We start from the raw sequence: 23916 nt of genomic DNA on the forward strand, positions 1-23916 counted from the left end.
ACTCACTGTTCTTAAAAGCAGTTCATTAAATGTGTGCTTTTGTTTGGATTCGTAGGATAAATCAACAAGTATCTATCTGTAAAAATAAACAATTATCACTTTAATGTTTTTGAAAAATGGAAACCTTGAAGCCAGCACTAGATTTGTACTATTAACATTTTGAAAGTTTACTTCTGATTTATTTGAATAGGTAACTTTGTGATTTAACTTGAACAGGAGAGGCAAAAAATCTTCACCATGAATGCAGTACGCAGCAAAAGATTAAAGCAGAGACAGGTGCACATGGCATGTACAAACTTGATATTGGGCATGAATTTCACTGTGTGTGGACTCCGACCTATAATCACAAGGTAGAGATACTGACCAAAGCACTTGTGTACTTGTGTGCTGCGTACCCTTGTGTCACTCACGTACTGAGGGGCTTAAACAGAGCAGTGCCTAAGATGTCATTTTTGGATCAGTCTTTTTCTTCTCATCTTGTTTCTCTTTGCTTTCTGTGTAGACAAAGATACCTAGTCAAGTTGCTAATTTGTGAGTCCATTACAGCTCTAAGTGATGGAACTCTCCAGTGATGTAATTTTTAATGTATTAATTCACAGAAATTCTGCAGAATGTTTGTTGTGAAAACTGTTGTTATATATAAAACAACAGTATTAATAAGTTTATGTTTTATCTTGTTTTATCCTTCTTGTAACTAAAAGTCAGGAACTCTCTTATTCATCAGAAGTTGTATGTCTGGAAAATAAGGCATTTTACAATGCTTTTTATTAATTTTCTGGTTCAGATTTGTATGCTTTCTTAGAAATTTCAGTGTGTGTGACCCTTTCATGCAGAAAAGCAGATCTGTTGAAATTTCTTCTTTTACAAACGGCATGAAGACAAAGGTTAATTTAAAGGCAAATCATCATTAATACTGGGTATCTGCTGCAGAACAGAGACCTGGCTGAAAAATAAGCTTCTGAATTAAAGGGAAATTTTGTTTATCCTTTCAGATTTGCTTTTGGTCTAACTTGGACTGAAGCCAAGAATTGTTAGGATTTCCCATGAAGCAATAGCTTGCCAGGCTTTGCAGCTGCACAGTGAATCCACGTGGGGCAGTCCATCAGGAGTACCTGAGTCCAGTTACCTTAGCTTTTGAGAAAAGCAGTAAGACTGGCAGCACATAGGCTAAAAGTTTTGGCCTGTATATACTGAATTTATATCTTCTCATGGAACATGATTTTCCTTGGAAAATTTGCAACCTTTTCTGCCTTAGTCTTGCTTGCTACTTGGGAATATTTCTACAGGCAGTTAACAGCAGTGAATAAAAGAGAAAACATGGTTTACAGGAAAAAGGTGTTTTTCTGTTCTTTAGGTTCACCTGAAACATGACGCGAGTGCATCTTGGCTTTCCTCCCAGATAGAAGTGAACTATGGGAAACACTGGGATGAAATAAACAACAAGAAGAAACTGCTGATCAGCCAAGCATTTAAGAACAGTTCCAGTTCATCTCTAGTCAACTATTTCATGGAGGTAATCATGATCGTTGAAGAGTAAGACCTTCACTTCAAATATTTAACAGGCAAACTAAGAAAAAATTTGGGATGAATTTATTTTTTAAGACTTTTTTTTTTTTAATGTGTTTTGTATCAATAATATAAGTCAGATACCCAGACCTAATAAGTTTGAGTTAAGTAAGGTCTTAACACAGGCACATAGAGATAACTGACATTTAAAATGAACGAGAGAGCCAGTAGATGGATTTTTCAAATACTAAAAAGTTTGGGTGTAATGTGGTCTGAGTTTTTTGCAGAGTTTGTACATCTAAAATGATCACAGAGATTTATGAAGGTTGCTTTGCTCACGCAATGTGGAAGGAGGGTGCAGGTTATAATAACTCAGAATATTACAGCATTTAGGTGGAAGTTGGTATGGAATGCAGTAGCTGAACTAAGATCAGACCTGTTCTTTTTTTTGTTGGGTTTTTTTTGTTATAAACTGATTTCTACCCTGGATCAGTAAAAGTTTTCCCATGTAGTAAAGTATAATTAAAAGCCTCAGAGGGGGTTTATGCCTTCTTTTGAAGCACATTCTATGAGGTACAAAAAGGAAGAAGATTATTTATATTGGCATACCCTTTTGGTTTATTTGTAGAAAGTTCTTACAGAAGCTACAGAAACTATTCCTGTAAATTTTTGTGTTATTTCTTAGAAGTTGCAGGTCTTCTCTGTTATTGTCTTAGAATAGGTAATAGTTTTCTGAGGTGGGTTGCCATTATTCTATTTCCATAGGGAGTACCTGTAAGCATAGAATTTATCTGTGATCCCAGCATAAACTGACCTAGAATTATGGTCTTTTGTTTGTTTGTTTTCAACAAAGTAAATGGTCTAAAAATTAGTGGAAACTTTCCTTTTTGAATCTCCAGTAAATGTAACAAATGCATATTAAAGAAATCCCAATCTGTAATTGATCAGCATGCATGAAAAGCTATGAAGTGAATGGCAAATGTGTAGAGCAGAGGCACTAGCTGTGACCTTCCTGCTACTATGTATGTTTGTGTTAGCTTAGACAGCCCTGAAGATGGGATCTGTTTTTATTTAAATTTGCTTCACTTGTTTTCCAGTTTACCATGCAAGTCCTGGAAAAACAGGTGAATTATAGAACCCAGCTGCAGCACTCGCACAACTCTCAGGTTTATATGCAGAGCAGCACCAACTTTGAGGTGCAGTATAATGACCACATGCCATTTGTGGCTGGGCTGCAGTGGAAAGATGCATCCAGAAATGGCCTGAAGAAGTGGGAAGGTGAAGTACCACAAACGGTTTCCAGTCTGTGATTAGAAAAGCAGGCATTGAAAGTTGCTGCTGGGATTTTGTGAGGTAGTTTTGCATGAGTGTAACAGAATCATAGAAGTATTGGTTGGAAGAGACAGACCCTGGAGGTTACCTAGACCAGCCTCCTGCTCAAATCAGGACTGTTACTAACAGTAGATCACATCTGCTGTGGCTTTGTCTAGCTGAGTTTTCGAAATCTCGAACTTTCCACAGCCTAGCTGGCTAGCCTCTTCCAGCAATTCCTTAGCCTCTGAAAGTGAAATTTGTGGCCATTGTCCCTTGTATTGTCTGCGTCTTTTGAAGGGATTGTGTTCCTCATTTTTGCCATTTACTTTCAAGTTAGCTGCAGGCAACTATTAAGTTCCCCTGTTCCTTTGTCAGACTAAACAAACCCGTCTCCCTCTCTTCTTGTCACAGGTTTTGTTGTCTAGGTCCTTTATCATCATAGCAGCCCTCTGCTGTAGCCTTTCTGGTTTCTTACCATCCACCTTGATCTGGGTGCTCCAAAACCAGATCCAGTGTTGCAGACATAACCTCTCCTGTGCTGTGCAGAGGGGGATAACTTTGTCTGATGGCCATGGTCCTAATGTAGACCAGTAATGTCCTGTTAGCTTTTGACTGAGATAAGTGACCAGGAAGAGAACCACATTTTAAAAAAATTCTTTAGTCTAGAAAGTGATCAAGTTTGTTTTAAGACCATTAGAAAGTGGGACTCTGAGCAGAATTTGAGTGTGTGTTTTAAGCTATAAATTAAACACCTGTGTACATGTATGGATATTTTTTAAAAATCACATTTATCTTAGACCTTTTGCTTCGTAAAGTACAGCAGGGAGTAGGCCTTTATAATAATAAGCTGTATTTTACATTTTCAGAGTTCTTTCTCAAATAGGGTTTAAGTTACCAGTGGTGTGCCAAAAAATCAGTTTTCTGACATTTAATTCTTAAGATGGATTGAATGCTACCACCATTTATGCTTCAGTGGATGAAGCTGTATAAATCAGGGCAATGATGCGCTCAGGGTGTAGATTTGCTGTTGACATGTATTTTCTTCAAATCTAGTATACACCATATGTGCAAAAACTGGGATCCTTATTAATGCAAAACAATTGGCTTGATACAGTGGACTGAATTAATGGATGTCTTCTTGTTAAAGTGAAATAAACTAAGGTTAGATTAATCCTGAAGTTTCAAAAGTTTGGAGATTACTTTGTGAGTGTCTGTCATAAAATAATCATGAGTTACTGAACTATATCACAATAAGTGAATGGTGTAATGTGATAAATAACCAGCAAAATTTCAACAGTCTGCTAGTGAAATTTCAGCAGCTTGTCAGATATAAACATTCTCAGCTGTCTATAAACTGTTTTCCAAAATAACCTACAAATCTTGTTCAAAATGTATGTGTTGCAGAGTTGAATTTCTGTGTTGGCATATGTCAGAACAGCTTTGATTAAGGCCATTATTATAATTATGTGAATAATGGTTACAGACTTACAGTTCAGGTAAAGATTTCACATTTTGTTGCAGATCATGCAGTAGAACCATTTCCTGGTGCCATTTAGGTACTGGACTTCATCAATTTCAATTTATTAGCAAACCTCCCTATGTGTTACACTATGCAGTATGTTATGCTACTGAAGGACACTCATTTCATTATGAACCATCCAGAGATTTTGCCAATTGGAAAAGAATAGGTTGATAGTAGCATTTTAGCCTCATTCCAAAACCCCAGCATCTTATCACCTTTGTTGCAGAGTTAGAATCCAGGTAGCTTGAAATCTCACTCTTCTACCAGCTTTAATATATGTTCCTTTCAGGTGGATTGAATATAGACACCCCATGGCTATATCTGTATGCAGCTCACAAACTACATCAGCCTCAGCATTCTACTTATTTATTGACTATGGAGCTGACAACTGGAAAAGCTCTCTCCATTAAGAATCTCTTAGTGGAACTATTCTATAAAGATCAAGGCAATGAAAAGGAAGGGAAAGTTCACATTTACACACCAGCTACCACGTACCTGCAGGTTAGTGACGTGATGCTTCCTATAGTGTACGGCTTTGATGATAGAGCTTTGTGATAGATACCCTACAGAACTGTCATCATACTGAAATAACACTTGTTCAGCATGCTGTGTAGAGTAGCTTGTTTGAGAAACTTAGGCACTGTGTGCCAGCTTATAAGAGAGGATTTTGAAATGCCTATGTTAATCTGTTCTCTGTGCTTGAATGATGAGCTATTCTTCTCTGGGGCAGCTGAATCAGCACAGCCAGGGTCTCTTTATTAGCTTCGAAAAAATGTTAGGGCCACCACCTCTACCCCTCTTTGGAACAGGAGCCCATCGCTCCCTGCAGTAAAGCCCAAATACATGATAGCAGAGTTCTGCCTAGGAGTGTACAAATAATAATTACTATTTTAAAGTTTTCTCCCTGCCTCCTCCCTCCATGAGCTAACAATTCCAGGAAGTAGGAAAATTGAATCATCATGTAAGAAATCTTTAAAACTTGTTCCTTGGTGATATGAAACAGTTGAGAGTGTCTTTCATTTTAAAGGTAGGAAGAACAATAGCCAAACTTCTAAATTAAGAGCCCAGTGATCACAGCATTCACCTAAATTTGAGGCATTAGATTTAACGGCATCCTCTGCCTAAGAAGAACGTAACGCTCCTCTTCCTGGAGAGTGTCCTGCTCAGTAGGCTGTCATGTAGTTCATGGCACTTGCTGCCTCTTGATATGACACCGTTTGTAAAAATTCTCCATGAGTATTTGGAGCTCCATTAATACTAGAGTTCTGATCTTGCAGAAGAACACCTTTGCCACTGAGGTGTTTTTGCTGCTACTCTTTATCTCACTGTATCGCTACAAAATGAATAAGTATCTCTACAGGTAACTCTGCAATATGAACAGATTCAGTGGGAGAAATGGTAATCCTGTTGCAGGCTAGAGTACTGGATAGTTCAGTGGTTCAGAACAATCCTGGGAAATGAAAGGTTATTTCTTTTGTTGTGACTTAGAGAATGACTCCAGTCTCCCACAAACCTGTGAGAGAACCCTCAACAGCAGGTTCTCAATGCGTAGTCTTCCGTCTTTTCTACTGGAATTCTTTCACTTTCTATAAAATGATTAAATATCCACTGGGTGGAATCACTGTGCCCCAAGTCTATGGTTTCTAAGCTTCCTCCTAATTTATTTTAGACTGTGCTATGCAATAGAGGTTTAAAACTGATTTCATCACATTTGCTGTTTATTAAGCACTATGATAAACCTCTGTCACTATGCAAAGTGTAGATTTGTCTTGGAGAAGCTTAACTTCTTATCTGCCTCTGTATAAATGAGATGAGAGCCTGGAATGTTTGCCTTTCTTTTAGAATCCACTGCAGTTGTCTAAATCTTTAACTTAGGTTTATGTTTAAGGTCTTCCTTTATCCTGAATGGCAGCTTTCCCTTGTTAGATCATTGCTGATTCAGGCACAGTGTGGAGGATCGTGAGAAACATTCTTGAATGAGAAAAAAATATTCAGCAACTGTTCAGCTTTTTTTGCTCTCCCTTGCTTAGAGGGGATAAAATAAACTTTGAGATCTTTATGGCAATTCAGAATGTTTTGATGATGGAAAAGCTGGCACACTATTTCTAATTGTTCTTGTAATGATCGTCTCTAAGGAAATGCATTCTTTTCACCTCTGTGCTGTGCTGCTGGCACAATAGGATTCTGTCTGTCCTAACTCAGCCAGACTAATGTGTTCATCTTTGTTTTTCAGGCATCCACATTTAATCATCTTGGAAGGAATGTTCTGCATAGCTATAGTGAAATGATATCTCTGTGGAATCAGCTTGTGAAGAATGAGATTCATTTGGAGAATAATGAACGAGCCAAATTTCTCTGCTTTAAGATAAAGAGTACAAAACAGGAATTTAACTTCACAGCCAGCTATCAGAATCTGCCAATGGTAAGAAAGAAATACAAATTCAATTTCTTTGACTCAGCACTGTGTTTTCCAGGTCTGCCACCTTCCTGAGAGATGTTATTGCTAGCGTTGAAACTTAAACACTTCTAGTCCTGCTTCTATTTCTTTCTGTTTTGACAACCTGCAGTGTAAAACTAGATTGAAAAAGAAAACAAACAAAAACTTGTGTGGTGTAGTTTTGTGTACTTCTCACCTATTTGGGAGGACAACTACAGACAGAAAGTCAGGAAGGAGAGGACAAAGAGAGGCTACATGGCTAGAAAGAATGCTGTAGATGTGATTACTTACATTTTGATGCAGATGTATGGCAGGTGTGGAAGATTCTACTGCCTTGGAGAATCAAAATATCTTGCCTGCTAGTAAGCATAGTAACAGCCTGGGTTTATATGCTATTTTAGCCTCTACATCCCTTCCAACCTTAAAATAATTTTTATTTTGCTTGATGTCTGTGGCACAGGAAGGGTAATCTGCAGTTTATCCTCCAAAGAGATACTTTGATCAGTTACTTTGGTCGTTTCCTTGCAGGACATCTTAAAACAAAAAGTGTTTTTCTAGTCATAGCATTCCATGCTTTGAAAATCCCATCAGTTTTTGAATGTAAATGTACTGGTACCAGAGCTAAAGCTTGCTCATATTGCAAACAGGTTACACTCAAGTGACACATTATAGGGTGTTTGTCTTCTGCTGAAGTCAGTTTTCTACTAATGTCACTTTTAATCCTATGTAAACAAAGACCAGAATTTAAACTGAAAGGGGTTGATCTGTGAAATGGCAGCCTCACTGCAGCCTGTTCAACAATGTGGTTTTTATGTTGATGTTCCTGAATACGGATGCAGTAAATCTGATGCAATTGTCCTTTCCTCTTCTGGTCTCATGATTTGAGTGCAGCCTAAGAAGACAAACTTTTCTGTGAGGACTGTATGGAGAGATTATAAAAGTCTTCCTGTCGTGCTGCAGTTTGAAGGTCAGATAGAAGAGCTGAAGAAGGAGAAGATGCTCTATCAAAAATGTGGAACCCTCCATTTCAGGTTCAGTAGTTGTATTATTTCTATCTCTGAAGAATGTTTTGGCCTAAATTTAATGTGCATCTTGATGCTCCTGGGAAATGTTCTGGGCTTTACAAAGTGGAAATGCCACAGGCACAAAGCCCATGCTTCCTGCTATCTGGCTGTCTGAACTTGCTCAAGCACACCGACTTCATGGCTGGTTATTTGCATCCATTAGCTTTTGCCCTCTTTATTGAAATGATAGTGAAGAAAGTTGTCAAAGGCAACAGGCCACATGTGCTGTGGCAACGTGTTTGTTGGCAACTCTATTGGGCGTATAGCCTCCTTTCATGAAAACAGATTTATGGTGTGTCCAACCAAAATCCAGATCTGATCCTATGTGACATCCAGATGCCTTTTCTTCTAGTCCTTAGGAATAATATAGCCATTCTAAAGCCAAAGGTATCCCTCTTAAAGCACATAACAAATGGTCTTGTTTAGATTTTGGAACATGTTTCCATTTCCTCATGAGAATGAGTGTGCTGCTTCTAGATATTGGCTGTCTCTGAAATTTCTCTCTTCATTACCCATTATCAAAACACAGCTTGAAGGAAGGCCTTGGTAAAAATGTATGCTCAGACTTGAGTCATCTGGATCATCTCTGGGGACATCTCAGCTTTCTTAAGGCATAGTAGGGTCAACAGGAGTGCACAGGCTCCCTTAGGAGCCACTGTGCATCTTGGAGATAGCTAAAAAACTGAGATGCCTTTTCAGTAATGGAAAAAATAGGTAAATTAAGAACGAAGAGCTTTACCAGATATCCTAACATGTATAAAGGCAGTCCAATGTCTGCTTATAAAAGGTAATGCATTTTTCCAAGACATCCAACTAAGTAAATGTGTAGAAATGTTTAATAAAGTCTATAAAACATTCCACTGAAGTAGTCAACTACTCCAAGAACTACATAGTGGCTGAACATCTGTTGCATAGGATTCTTGATATGCAGATATTGTTTCTACAGAAAGCATAAAATGTGGTTGATAGGTGAGGTTTTCAAGGCTGCCATAAGCTTTTGGACACCGTTCCTATTTGAAATGAGGTCTTGGCCATGCAGGTGTATAAAGTGTATGTACTGGTTATGCATGTCAGAATTTTAGAGCATCACCCCCTCCTATGCTCTTCCAAGTCTTTCCTGAATCCAGGATGGAAACTATCAGAAATTCTGGTAAATGTGTGTAGTTTGTATGAAGTTGTAATTATGCTCTAGTAATTTCTTAGAGGTCCTGGTCCTATGTGTTTTGCTTCTGTATCTGACACCCTGATGGTATCTACAACTGAAAATTTTGGAGTCCAGGTTGAACTCTGCATGATTTCTTTTTTAGTTGCCTATTAAGATCTTTTACATTTTGCTTATTCCTTGTTTTGTTCTAGGCATCCTTTTAAAGTGCCCATTCTGCAGAGCTTCCTTCTGCAGGAAACATTTACTGTTGACAAAAAGCAAAAGTACTATTTCTTGGAAACAAAAATTTTGATAAATGGAGTGGAGGAAACAGTTCAAACTCTTAGACTTGGTTACCAACCTGAAAACCCCTATGTGAGTTATACAAGAATTTCCTTTACTCTGGCATACCAAAAAAGCCAGCAAATGAGTGATTTACTGTATATATCTTATGTTCCTTGCATTTCCTCTCAAACTTTTTTTAGATTTGTGCTGGCTTAACTCATCCTTATAACTACAGCTTGTTCCCCAAAGATGTTGAAATATGCATTTTAACTCAAAGTCACCAAAATGTGAGTAAATTTCCCATTAAATTCAGTTAGGAGAGATTCATTACCTGTTTATTTACAGTTTATTGTCGTTTCAGACCTAACTTGCTATAGGTCTTTAGTTCCTCACCATGTAAATAATGCAACCAAAAAGTTAACAGGGTAACGATGTGGTTGGTGCTAATACAGTGTTTTGTATAATAATATATAATATGCTGTGTAGTAATATATGATAAAATACTTAATAAATTATTTTTAAAAATATTATTATGCATGAATATTATTAATAATAACAAGTACTGGGAAGGAATGGATTCAGGGTTCTCATCTTTATCTCGCTGTATCTATTCATCTTTCTTACCAAAAGCAGGGGTTTTTTCCTGCTTTGCTCATTTTTCATTCTGAGCCACAAGGTAATAGCTCACAACTTTTTCATTTTTCATAATATGTAGGGATGACTTCTCTCATCTTTCGTAATATACAGGGTTAATACTCAATGCAATTTGCTTATTCACATTATTAACACATAGGTGAAGCATGAGCTTGAGACTACTTTGAAGGTCAATAAGGAAGATGTTCTCAGCTTTCTAGGGGGATATCAGGACAAATCCAGTGAGGCAGATTTTAGACATCTTTTACACATGGATGTGACACATTCATTCCAGGTATTGGTGGTTTTCATTTATGGCATTTTATTTTTTATGTCTTAGTGGCTGCCTTACTGCATTGTCTTTAGAATTATAATTGTTTTATGCTTGTAAACTTTCTAGTTCAATGAAGTCCTGGCCCTGGACAAAGACCCTAGGTATCTCAGCAGATCAAATCATAATCTGTATCAATAATGTCTTGTAAGAAACACACTGACCTTTCATCTTCATACTCTTTTTACTGCATTTGATTTATTTTTCAGTGTCTTTGGGTAAAATTGGTAAAATTTTATACACACATTTACTTATACGCATCCTCTACTTCATGCTAAAAGTTTAGATTCAAATCACATGAGGCAATTGATGGGAATGCAGTGATTATGTTTACATTTTACTTTGTCAAATAGCTTGAGTTTCCACGAGCAGTGGGCCTAAGTGGGGAGCTGTTTTCCAGGCAGACTAAACTGGAACACTTTGACTACGGTGTGAGTGTAAAAGCCATCATCAACAAGAACATGTCTTCACAGGTCAGTTTCTTGATTATTATAGTCCAGTTGCTTGAACTTGTGGCTTTTGCAGTTCATACACTCAGACCTGTGTTGAGTCTCTGGGAGCTCTTTAATTTTGTGCTATAAATTGCTTTGCAACTACTTTCAAACATGGGAACACAAATGTATGTGTATACTACAAAGTTGGTCAATTCATATGGAATTCAATGAGTGTAGTGGACAGATGTAAATTGTTAGGGAAACAGTTAATTTTTTATTGTTAGAGTTTGTTCTGGCTAGATGGCTACATGCAGTTGGAGTGGGTGGCTTGTGTTTTGGCTGAAATTCAGAAAACTCTGAAAGTCAAGTTAAATTGTACTTAAAATTCAACGTAGTTCATAGTTTTTTTGCTGAAAGGTCTAGAATGATGACAGGAGATAGTTTATATGCAAAATCAGGTGTCATCTGTAGCTTTTATTACCAATTCAGAAGGTTCTTTCTCTAGGATTAACTTTGTCCTGTGTGGTGGGTTGAGATAAAGCCAGGGAGATCACTTATCCATTACCTTCATGGACAAAATGGACTCAACTTGGGCAAAATTAATTTATTGCCGAATAAAAATAGAGTTAGATGGTGAGAAACAAAGATGAAAGCTAAAAACACCTTTCCCCCTCTGCTCCCCCTCCCCCAGCCTTTTCCCAGGCCCAACTTCTTGTCTGCAGTCTTATTCCTCAAACTGATGTTTCAGTATTCTGTATTATGATTTGGGATCCTTAATGTCCTGTTTTTCTTTTCTCTATGCGTAGGCCCAGGCAGCCCTAAAGAGTTACGGTGAGAGCAGTTTCAATGGCTCTCTTTATCTTCATTCCAATGGAAGAGACATGCTGATGCTGGAGATTGATATGAACAATGAAAACAGAAAGAATGCCAGAGTTGTCGAATTGAGGGCTTTCCTCCATCAGACAATCCTGACAAACCCAGAATCGGTACAGTTCCAGCTCATGGGCAAAATATTTCCATCAAGGTAGAGAAATTAGAATCTTGGTTAATAGAGGAGCTGAAGAGTGTTCTGTGATACTTATTTAAATGTAACTGCTTTCATATAGCTGCAGCAGAAGGGACTGAGCAAATGCCATTTCATGCATTTTCCCTGTTACTGAAATACTTTTGCGCTTTATGTTTCATAAGTTGGTGTAATAAGTTATGTTAATGTGTTCTAGTTGCTTTCTTAGGACTTTGTATAGAGATAACTTGAATGAATGGGTGGTACTGTTATATTAGTTTTAGATCAGTAGTTGGTTTTTTCCCCCATTGTTTGTCCTCTCAGAAGTAAGGAACTAATATTTACAAGCTATGCCAGTCAAAGAAGGCATTTCCCAGTGTTAAAGTTTTATTGAGTATTGTGGAAAGCTCTGAGGTGGCAGGTGTAGAAAATAGAAATTTGGCCCTCCCAAGTTTCAGCTGTCTTCCAGCTGATTTTTCAAATTTCACAAATACAAAAGTGTGCAAGTGAAGGAGTTGATGGTTTTGTAGCGGTCTCAGTGTTTAGCAGTTTAGGAGTTGGATGGGGTGAGGAGAATGAGGAGACAGAATTAAAGAAATCAGAAGTTATTACAATTTAGTTGAAGCTCATTAGATTTACTAGTAAAAGAAAAAAAAAGAAGATAAAATATTCAAGAAAGATATTTCATGTGTTTCTGCAGCTTACTTGCACTTCTGGGCTTCTAGTAGTACATTCATTTGTTTAAATACCAGGGTAGGCTGTAACAGAGCAATTTATTGCAGCTCACTTCACAGAAAGTAAAACAGAACACTTAAAATTTCTGGAATTACAATTTTTTTAGGATATATTTTACAGGGAGAAAAGAGAGAAAAATAAAAGATTGAATACTTTTCGAGAATTGCTAAAAAGATGCAGTCTGTACAGACCTAAGTTGCTGACTGATGAAATGAATCTTACATCCCTGAATTATGTAGTTCAATGCTTCCCATCAAGTGGATTTTCAATGAGTTTTTATTCATCATCAGTCTTTCAAGAGGGTTCCAATTTCTAGGAGGGATGTCTAACAATATGAAAATATGATTGCCTCACTTATAGGTATTTTGTGTAGTATACTTGAGTCTAGAAAGACAGACATTTCAATGGACAGTTTGCTGAAGGCAATGTGAAGATTGAGTCTCAGTCTTATACCTGGAAAACTGAAAATTGAGTTTCTTGTTGCTCCAGCATGTTTCCCTAAAAAGCTGTGCTGTGTTTCTCCAACACTGTTCAACTCAGGGCCAAGATACAAAGAAATAATTGTTGGTTCATTTACCAAACTCAAATGGTGGTGACATTTAAAATTATTGTTTAAGCTGAATTCTCAATGCTGCTTTTAAATCAGCACTGAAGAGAGATTTCATATTGTGACAAAGAAGAGTTCATTTCCAACTCTATCTAACTCTGTCCAACTCTATCTTTTTCTTTTATTAGGGATCATAACAAAAGCATCCAAGAAATTTGAATAAAATCAGTCTGCCGATCTGTGAGGCTTTACTGAGTAGTTTTACTGACTAGTTTTATAAACATCTGGTGAATATCATGTATTTATTGCAAAGCATCCGATTCACTGATTCACAACACTGGAACAAGTGCCGAGAAAGTCTGTGGAGTCTCCATACTTGGAGATACTCAAACCTGACCACATGTGCTCCTGAGCACCCAGCTGTCATTGATCCTACTTTGAGTGAGAGGAGGGTTGTCTCGACAATCATGAATTAAGCATAATAATATCTTACTAGCAATTTTTATCTCTGTCTTTTTAGACTTTTGATATCTTCTGAGGTGAAGCTTAATGAAAATAGGCTTCACATGGATTTCACAGGAGCCAGGGAGCAGAAAGCTGGTTTTGTTTTGTCCCTAAATGGAAGAGTCCACCACACATTTGCTGGATTAAAGGCCATACCTCATCTTCTTTCTCTGAGTGGATTACTGAAGTGCAAAAACAACATTCATGATGGTACTTTTTTATTTTGTGTTTTGCTGCTAACTCTGCAGCTATCTAAGGAGGCTTCTTAATTTTAATGTATTCCTTACCGAACTGCATATAATGCAGAAGAGAGTATTTACCATGCAAAATAAACTGTTGGTCATTGGGTTGAAACTACTTTTTAGTGAACTAATATAATTTGATAATTTTCGTATTTTCATTGATTGAAGGAAATAGCAGGGGGCATCTTTCCTGTGCAGATCTTCTGAAACGGAGGGTGTGGGGGGTGATGGGGTGTGACTTGAGGCCCTTACTCTTCTGAACGGCTCCATGGGTGGACTGCAGAGCTCCAGAGGGATTGTTTAGCCTGGAGTTACACAAGTAATAGGTCATAGTCCCTCCGTAAATTTTCCTTCAGAAGGCAGTGCCGTATAGTCCATGGCCTAAAGGCACAAGCATCTTGGTGAATAAAAAGGAACAGCTGCCAAAAGTACTATTATGTAATTTGTTTTAAACACAAGACACTTCTGCTAGTAGATAAACTCTCTCTCAACAACAAACTGATTCACTCTTTAGATTAGGCTAAGTTATCATCATAATAAATGGAAATTCTTTTGCTGCTTCTTAATATTAAATTAATGGTGGATTTATAAGTTGCTTACAAAATTCTGGCTATTTCTGTCCCAAAGGACTCTCTCCATGGTAATTGTTTCTGCTTGTTACAGGTAACATCAATGTGATGGTCAACAAAACACTGTATGGACTCCGTCTCAGGAACAAAAATGTGTTTGGGAATGCCACTGTACACAATATCACTTTTGCCATGTTTCAGAATGGCAGTCAGGCAATCCCAGTGGAGGCAAAACTGAAAGGACACCTGGAGCTGAGTAAAGAGATGAAAAGGGGGCTAGCTAGCTTCCAGGTGGATGAGAAAGCCCTTTCTGTAGATTTTTCCAATATCATGAGTCATGGGCACAGCAGAGTCAGTGGGACTTTCACACATAATATCAGCTTTTTAAAAAACGCAGGTATGAGGAAAACTCTGACTTGATGGTGTGGTGTAACAAGGTGTCAAGGTGAATTTATCTAAATGAGTGCAGACGGTGGAAATAGATGACGTGCATTTGCTCACACCAGAACAAAATGTGATCTAGTCTTAGCAACATTCTTTTTAATATTGTTGGGAAAATACAATAAGATGGATATAAAACTATTTAAAAACTCTTTGAACTGCTTCAGAGTAAATTATTTCTCTCTTGTACATCTGTATTCCTGCATGCTGATCAGTTCCTCTAAGCATATTTTTATGCCTGTTTTGATTTGGGTCAGAATTGAAACATTGAAAGTCATTGAATAAATCACACTGAAGACTGAAATATGCCAACTCTTGTTTTCTAAGCAAAACCAAGGGTTTTCATGAGCTGAAGTTACCAATAATTTTGAACGGGTAAATTGCCTTTGTCCCTTTGGACTGAAGAAATCCATTTTGAAACTTTCTAACAGCTGACTCCTGGAGTTGGACACAATACCCATTGATAGATATCCTTTATTACAAAAAGAAAAATCCTCGACTTCCAAAGTGCATGCCACATTTTAATTTAACAGTCCTTTTTTAATATGATTCTCATATGGTAGGTAATGTTCTTTACTATAAATATCAGTAAGCTAACTGGATGGTCACACTTTAAAAAAAGGTCTTTTTCTTATGAAAAACTATAGAAGCTTCTTTTAATCTGTAATACACCTTTTCTGTATTTTACAATGACAACCCAGAAGTATTGTGTTGATTTTACTTCCTTCCCTGTCAATAGGATTGCCCTTGGATGGCATTCTTACTGCCACGTGTGACCATGGCAGAAGAAATCACACCATTACTATAGCCTTACAGAGTGGCAGTGAAAGGATTACTGCTGTGTTTGGAGGTCACAGACTGTCCACAGAGCCTCCTAAATCCCAGCTATCTATGAGTTTAAAGCACAACATCTCAAAGATAAAGAAACACGGGATCCCTTTTATTGTGGAAGCTGCTGGATATTATGAGGTAAGGAGAGTTCTGCCTGTGAGTATTTAATTTCTGGCAGAACCGTTTCTAATAACTGTAGGTTATTCCTGTGTACTTTATTCCAAAAGCATCTGCATTTTTGAGATGTACTAAATGACTGTGTGAAAGAAATGTATTTTCTGGCTTCTTGTCCTACTGTGTACCTGTCATCTGAAGTCATGAAGCTGAATCTAGACTAAATGAGATGCTACATTCAGTTCTCATTTAAGTGAAGTGCTTTGCTGCATAGCAACAGGAGTCTTGTCCAATTTTATTTTTCCCATATAAATGGGAAGTGGACAGGCAGGCCTAATGTATGTAGCCATCAGGTAAGTGTCAGTGAGCCTAGGTACTATATTGCATCTGGTACTGGATTTAACTAGTTCTGAGGTCATCCTTAGGATGTCTGCTAAAGAGTGGAAGAGTGTTTAGCGTGGCTTTCCGTTTGGAAATCTCTACCCACAGAAGCATCATGGATCATGTTTCCTGGTACAGTGTTGCTTTGCCCACTCTTCTCTCTATCTGCATTTCTGCTATAGATCTGTGAATAAAGTATAGCTCTTTTGCATCTCAAATGATCCTTCCATAAAAGAAGGGTTCAAATATTTCGCTTGTTCTAACATATGCTGTCAGGCTCAAGTCACTAACATACTGACATTTGTGGTGGGTTCAGCCACTGTGGTACAGTGAGATACAGCTATGCAGAGGAAGAATTCTATACAGTTCCCCTTGCCCTGCTTACTAGTAGTTTCACTGCTTTAATCGTGTATGCCTTAGGACTCAAATCCTCCAGGGTACTGAATGCTCTTAATGTGTTTTGGAGCCAGAAGGAATTACTGGTACGTAGCATTCGGAAGGTCTAGCATAACAGGAAAATCTGTATTTGAAATGAAGCCGCTTTGATGAATTTGCACTTTTATTTTACGAGTGCTGCTACCCTGACACAGGCTGTGATGTTTTAAGCATGATGAAACAGACTCTGCCTTTGCCAGTTGTTGCTGGGATGTTTCTTTTCATGATTTGGTTTCTTCTGTGCATAGAATTTCACCAGAAAGATTGCTGCAGGGATAACAACCACAGTGGAGATGGAACAGCTCAAAATTGAAATAGAGAAGAAAACCACTGGCAGCGCTATGGAAATCTCTCTTTCACTTCACCATGATGTGGGAGGACTGACTGACATTGTTCCACGTGTACTAGAGGTTAGCAGAAATCCTGCTATATAGTGTATTTGGTGCAGCTTTCTGCTCTCCATTCTCAACTGTTCAGATTTACTGCTTGAGAGCAAGCTAGCAGGCCAGAAGGGAGAGAGATTTTTATCAAACAAGGCCAGTACAGAAAGCCTAAAATTTTTTTGCTTAGCAATAAAGAGGAGGTTTTGTGGTGGGTAACAAAACATTTATGTTATGAAACTGGAGTGGATGCTTGCCCAGGCACAATAGCATGCAGTCCCAGCTTTTCCCTCTTGCTAAAGCAGGGTTTGCAGGTGGATCACATGGCCGTTTGTGGGTGCAGTGGTATTGACAGCAGAGTGAATAATAATGGCAGTAGTTTTCATACAGCCAACAGCACTCCCCAAGGACTTCACTTTCTGCAACAGGGGACACAGCTGATGGCATTTGAAATACTGAATGTCTACTTGTGACACTGGTATTTTCTATGCCAAACATAAGAAATACCACTATCTCCTGTCAAAATCAAAAGCCAGAGTGTCAAAAATAGTTCTGTCTAGCAAGTAACTGTTTCCTACTGTTTGAAGATATACTTCTGTCTTTATGCTGATAATATTTTTGGTATGATAATGCAAGATTAGAGGCATGATTTAGCCTCAGATTCACTAAACTGTTTATCTTTTTGAAACTGATCTCTAACCTTTAATCTTAAGGCTATGTTTTAGTATCTTCATGCTTTTTATCCTGAAAGCAGCCTTTTAGCTCGTTCCTTTGTATTTTAGTCCTCTCTGCTTTTCTTCATGCTCTGAATGTGCTTTGTTTATAATGCCAACAGGTTGCTTGCAGTGGAGAATCTGCTAACAAACAACTTTCTGGCCTTTGCAATGGAGCAATTAGATTTCATCATTTTGAGGTACTGGCTTCATTTATAAACTCTGCTGTCAACAACACACTGTCTTAACTATCACTAAGTGGATCTAAGTACTGAAAGGTGTCAGAGATGTAGAAATGGATTTGAGTTAGCTGGAAGTTTTGCATACACTTTCAGATATTTTCACTCCCTTAGTATGGATTCAAACAGACCAGATTACTGCTCCAGCGTGGGTCCCCCGCAGGGTCACAAGTCCTGCCAGCAAACCTGCTCCGTGGGCTCCTCTCTCCACAGATCCGCAGGTCCTGCCAGGAGCCTGCTCCAGCACGGGCTTCCCACGGGGTCACAGCCTCCTTTGGGAACCCACCTGCTCCGGCGTGGGGTCCTCCCCGGGCTGCAGGTGGAGATCTGCTCCACCGTGGACCTCCCTGGGCTGCAGGGGGACAGCCTGCCTCACCATGGTCTTCCCCACGGGCTGCAGGGTAATCTCTGCTCCGGCGCCTGGAGCACCTCCTCCCCCTCCTTCTTCACTGACCTTGGTGTCCGCAGAGTTGCTTCTCTCACATATTCTCACTCCTTTCTTCCACTGCAGTTTCTGTCACACGGGGTTTTTTTCCCTTCTTAAATATGTTCTCCCAGAGGGGCTACCACCATCACTGATGGGCTCAGCCTTGGCCAGCAGCGGGTCTGTCTTGGAGCCAGCTGGCGTTGGCTCTCTTGGACATGGGGAAAGCTTCTAGCAGCTTCTTACAGAAGCCACCCCTGTCGCCCCTCCGCTACCAAAACCTTGCCACGAAAACCCAATACACATGAGTACAATATGCATAACACTTGTCACTCCTGCTGAGGTGTGAGGGGAGTTGAACACATTCTCATAGTGCTAGAGCTCTATCTACTTATAGTAAAACCAGAAGTGATGATAGTAAAAGCAATAGCAGTTGATTTTTCTGATACTAGTAATTGTTTGAACAGAGTTGTGGAGTTGGGGGTTTTTTTCTGTTATTTTTATTATGGAACTCTAAAATAAAGATTTTAGGCCATGTCTCCGTTCGTTTAGGAGTTAATAAATATGTTGGACGATTACAAAATGGTGTCAGGGTAGTAGGGAAATAGTTCTCTTTTAGTAACATGAGCATTTAAAAACAGTATATGGCCTGACAGGAAAACAAACTTGACAACAGTTTTTCCTGTAATTTTTCAGACTCCAGCAAGAGTTTCACTGAATGGGTCAATGTTTACCAGCAACTTTACTGTCATCTTCTTTGGACATGTTTCTTTTCATGACATGTTTGCCTGCCTGCAACTCCATGCCACCACTAACATCCAGCCTCATCTAGAAATTGGCTTCCAGCATTCTTTGCCTTCGCTTCAGTCTCTGGGAATTGCCAGAGAGAACCAAGTGAAGGTGTCAGCCATGAGAAGTGAGAAGTATAAGGCCATGCTTGGTATTGTCCTTGGGCCTTGCAGTTTAAAAGCTGATGGAGAAGTGAGCCTGGCAAGCAATGAAACAGATACAGAATGGGTACTTACTTTTAGAAACAAGTGCGTCAGTCTAGAGGTAAGCCTGGATTGTTTTCTGTATGGCATTATAGTCTGTGTATTTCAGATCATTAGGAGTCACAGAGAACTATCTCCTGACACTATGGAAAGGACAGTTTTGGTCATTAAAGTTGTTCTGGCAGAGCAATGAGTCAGAGCACTTGCAGAGGGAGTGTATTTGAAGATGAGAGTTTGGAGTAATGCAATGGTAGATGTTACTGCTGTTGCCATAAAATAGTTGCTTAATTATAGCTTTTTAATTAGAATAAACTTTTGTCCTAGAATCTAATGAAAAGCATGTCTTTTCTGTTTGAAATTTTGAGGTTTTCTTTGGGGTTACAAACTTTTTCTTCTACAGTACTTATGAAAAGGTTGTTGTAGGGCTTTTTTTTTTCCCCCATACGATTTATTTATAATTTCTTTTTCTCTTGTTTCACAGAGAAATTTCTGATTTCTTTGTGAAATAAGTTATCCTGGATGGTCCTTTCCAAAAGCATATTGGTTCAGAAAGAAGAAATGCTTTCTCATTAATTAGAAAGAAATTAGGAAGACAGTTACTTTACCTTGTGGGCTTTAAATAGTATAATCTTTTCTGTTGCAGAGGATGGGATTGCCTCATGCTGTAGCCTTCGAGGGCTCATTTCAACAGAACATCTGCAACGTTGGCTTGTTAATGAACCTCCAGTGTGATGGCAGAACAGTTGATGTGCAGATAGACACTTCCTGCAAACACGAATATACAGTCCAAGGGATGCTCAGGCATTCAGTTCACTGGCTGAGTCAGCTTGGGCTGCCTTTTGAAAACTCTGTCCTGTTGTCTGCAGCCGCAGACTCCACCACTGAGGGCATTTTGTTGCTGCAGGCTGGGAAATGCAAATTTAAGGCTAGAGGAGACCTCTTTATTCAGAATAAAGCTGAATGGACACTGGAAACAGAAACAGAATGTCAGCTTCTGCAGGTAGCTCTTAGAGGCTTTTGAAGAGAGATTTGGTATCTAATGCACGCCATATAGGCTTTTAGCTAAAATAACAATGTTTGAGTGTTGGAAAGCTTCTTTAAAGACACACCGGTCTTACAGCATTAGGCAAAGAATGTGTCTAATGTATCCCGTTAATAGGTGTTCTCTGTAGACAGAGATTATTAGTTCAGTCTTTGCTGCTTGTTGCCTTTGCAGATCAAGACTGCCCTCTAAGGCTGAACAGCAGTTTTAGTTTGAACTATTTGTCAAAAAATACATTCTCTGGTCTGTCTTTTTTATCAAAGTAGAAGTTGTGAAATTTCCTTGGTTTTTCCATCTAGCCTCACTGACTACATTAGAAAGAATGACTATTGTGAATTTAGGGGTTATTTCCAGATATTCATAGGCATTTATGTTTTGCTTTTAACTCCTCAGTTTTAATTCCTTCAGCTACTAAGTAGCAATATAAAAACAAAAACTATAGAAAAGTGTGCGTCACCCATAGTGAAGAGGGAATGCAAGCCACTTAAAATATTTAAGAGTAGAATTTTCAGTGTTTTTACAAATACTTTGAAAGAATGAGAGGGAACATTTCATTTGGGATGTTGCACAAGACAAGCTTGAAGTTTTAGTATTAAAAAAAAAAGAACCCTTATGACACCAGATGCAAGAATGTCTGTTAGGCTTATTATTTTTTGTGGGTTAGTTTGTTTGAAAATTGAGATTGGTCTGGTCTGAATGAAGCGGAGGATGTTCAGTAAACTTAGCCACTCTGAAGAAATGGCATTTTGTATTTTTGTAAATGTAAAACTTCATATAGATACAGAAGTCATAAATTCTGCAGAGCAGTCCTAAAATCTTCCCTCAGACCTTATTCAGGCAAAATTGCCATCTTACTGTTGGGAGGGAGAAAAATGGCAGTGGAGAGATTGTAGGTTTTGTCTCTGATATTGTAACATAAAATCTCCTTTCTCGTATGCTAAAGGGAGACCAAAAAAGACTCAATACTGACTTGTCTTAAAGTGTATGTGTAATCCAAAGGACTTTTATTTTTTTTAAATCTTGATAGGATCTCAGTATTCCAAATCAGTCACGACTCACAGGATCTATTCAGAAAGACAAGTGCCAAGCAGAACTTCTCTGTGTCCTTGAAGCAGAAGGCAAGACTGCCCATCTTGAAGTGAGAACAGAGTGCGAGCCAAAGATTACACTGGAAATTCAATTCAGGCATGACCTCCCTCAACTGAAGGAAATCCCAAGGGAAAATAAACTGTCCATCACTGCACAAAACCAGTTAAAATATCATATCGGAATAGGAATGAAATTGGGTGATTGTGAGCTTCAAATGAATGGGGACTTTGACCCTGAAAAGAAGCTTCAGTGGCAAATGTTTCTAGAAAACAAATGCCAAACAATTCAGGTATTGGAAAGAATTTTTTTGCTTTACTCTTGAATTTATACATCTAAACTGGGATCTTTGCACCTACTAAAGTCCAAAGAAAATAGTCTAATGTTTTCAATGGCAGCAGAGAAACAAACATATTCTCTTTTAACGTTACATCTTGGTTTTGGTGCTAGTCATTCACTGTATTTTTGTATGATATAAGCCAAATTTTCTATGAATCAGTACCTGTAGTTAATAAACTTGGTTGTTTTAGCTCTGATGTATTTTTTTAAAAGCAAGGTTGAGAAATCTACAGGGTTTTAATCTTCAGAAATAATGAGTATTCAAAATTCTGTTTGACTTTATCAGCAATTACAGTTTTTCAGCAGTTTGACAGCCAAACTGTGAAATAGTTTAAAAATATATCAAGTAAATAGGTAATCTTCAGGTCAGAAAATTTTCACTCAGCTTTACACAAAATTGAAATTTTTAACAAACTGATATGTAATATATGAAGACCATTGTGGAGAACACACAGAGTGAAAAAGCCAGCATTAAACAGCAGTTACGATTTCCTGTAAGACCTCAGTTGAGAAATATTTCAGGGATTTAGTTGAAAAACAAACAGTGACATTTTGAACAAGCTGGTTTGGACTGCCCTAGTGAGCCATTTCTCTGTGGTAATTCTTGCAAATGCTGGCCATATAATTCTCCCTGGGCTGAACCTTACCATTTACAGTGCCTGACCAAGCACCACCAAATCACTCCTCCTGTTTCATTAATGAGATTAAACTTCTGGGTTTGGTGGGAATCTCACTATAGACTCTATAGTCTGAACAGCAACTAGTAAGGTAGGAAAAAAAGTACTTTCTTTGTTGACAAGATTTAGCCAGTAGAAAAATACAGTGAAAACTGAAGTTCTGTGGAGGAAGATCACTCCATATCACACAAATGTGCCATCATTTGCAGTACAGTCTCATTTCTATACAAAGCAAAGGAAGCGAAGCCCTGTCTCTGGGACAATCATCCTGGCTGGCATCAGGCATCCTGGGAGTCCCCATTTCTGAAGGAGTCCACAGTGTCATTGCCTGGGAGAAGCTGTGTGAGCTGGGGAGCAAAGTGACTTTCAGAGCTTCCCACGTAAAGACAGGCAGCGTGCTGTGACCCCTCTCAGCTAGTTAGCATGACACACTAAGGTCCTTTAGCCTTCTGACAGAGGAGTGAAAAATGGCACTTTTTTCCTTCAATTCTTACCCGGTAGTTTGTTTTCCCAGGCCAGACTATTGTAGGTAGGTGGAGGCGGAGAAATTCTGCAGCAGGATTTCCTGAAGTAGCAGTTCTAAATTTAGCTGGATTGTGCACTGGCTTTTCTTACTGAAAATTTGTATTGCTATTGGAAATCCTGATGTCACGGTGCTCGGCCTCTTACAGATCCCACTAGTCAGTGCTATATAGGCAGGAATGGAAAGGACAGGAGAAATGTACTGAAAGTTTGAGAGAGATGTTATCGCAGAATGATCTGTGGATTCAATATGCACGTCAGGGTAAATCTGAATATACAAAGATGAGATTCTTCCAGAAACAGAACTGCCATAATAGACCTATATTTGCTGCCTCGTTTCACTGGATTTATGGATGCTTTGGGCCACTGGAGCAATGCCAAGCACAGAAAATTAATTGACTTTTCCCTTAGGCAGGAAGAGCTGCCATGTTATCCTGTGTTCTATTTATGCTGGCTTACTTATCAAAAATATGTCAGACATTCAAAATGAAAAAGACAAAATGTATAAAATGTAATAAAAAGCTGTCAAGATTTCTGAAACATCCTATGGATATGCTGCCTGATATACTAGATTTACAGCTAGGTGCTATTAGAGCTACTTATTAGGAATAAAATTTTCAGGTGTATAGTGTATCTGTGGGTAAGTGTAAAAGTGGTGAATTTTTTAAATTTTTTTTTTTTTTTTTTTTTTTTTTTCTTTTACAGGATCTTGGAGCACCATTAAAAATTGATGGTTCAGCCTATGTTTTGATGGATAAAATGAACCTAGAGTCACAGACGTTGATCACTGTTGATGAAAGTAAATTACAAGGACTCATTATACTAAAAGTCACTGATGTAAGTACCCTGCAGACTGTTAGAATGCATGTACAAAGTACTGAGTGACATACTCTATTTTATTGGGAACAAATAGTCAAGCTTTAGTAATAAATGCCAGAATAAAAATAAATCTTTGAAAATCTGTCACCTGTAATGTGCAGTAAAACAGATGTATAGGATAATAGGATACAGGCTTGTGGCTCTTCCTGAA

General features: G+C 38.4%; 1 protein-coding gene across 6 annotated transcripts in view; it reads left to right on the forward strand.

The window, feature by feature from the left end:
• Positions 1-23916, forward strand: part of LOC115335953 — a 106097-nt gene that overhangs the window by 47661 nt on the left and 34520 nt on the right. For all 6 annotated transcript variants that reach the window (XM_041120334.1, XM_030002337.2, XM_041120333.1 and 3 more), the window contains 20 exons: positions 217-350; positions 1355-1513; positions 2604-2784; positions 4632-4843; positions 6576-6764; positions 7671-7810; positions 9200-9362; positions 9473-9559; positions 10066-10200; positions 10590-10709; positions 11477-11694; positions 13476-13669; positions 14365-14667; positions 15451-15680; positions 16721-16882; positions 17688-17765; positions 18925-19281; positions 19864-20220; positions 21290-21640; positions 23592-23723. In XM_041120334.1, the coding sequence (XP_040976268.1) occupies positions 217-350; positions 1355-1513; positions 2604-2784; positions 4632-4843; positions 6576-6764; positions 7671-7810; positions 9200-9362; positions 9473-9559; positions 10066-10200; positions 10590-10709; positions 11477-11694; positions 13476-13669; positions 14365-14667; positions 15451-15680; positions 16721-16882; positions 17688-17765; positions 18925-19281; positions 19864-20220; positions 21290-21640; positions 23592-23723 (3902 nt within the window). The remainder of the gene's footprint in view (positions 1-216; positions 351-1354; positions 1514-2603; positions 2785-4631; positions 4844-6575; positions 6765-7670; positions 7811-9199; positions 9363-9472; positions 9560-10065; positions 10201-10589; positions 10710-11476; positions 11695-13475; positions 13670-14364; positions 14668-15450; positions 15681-16720; positions 16883-17687; positions 17766-18924; positions 19282-19863; positions 20221-21289; positions 21641-23591; positions 23724-23916) is intronic.

The sequence above is a fragment of the Aquila chrysaetos genome, chromosome 25, assembly GCF_900496995.4.
Source record: "Aquila chrysaetos chrysaetos chromosome 25, bAquChr1.4, whole genome shotgun sequence".
Lineage (NCBI taxonomy): Eukaryota > Metazoa > Chordata > Aves > Accipitriformes > Accipitridae > Aquila > Aquila chrysaetos.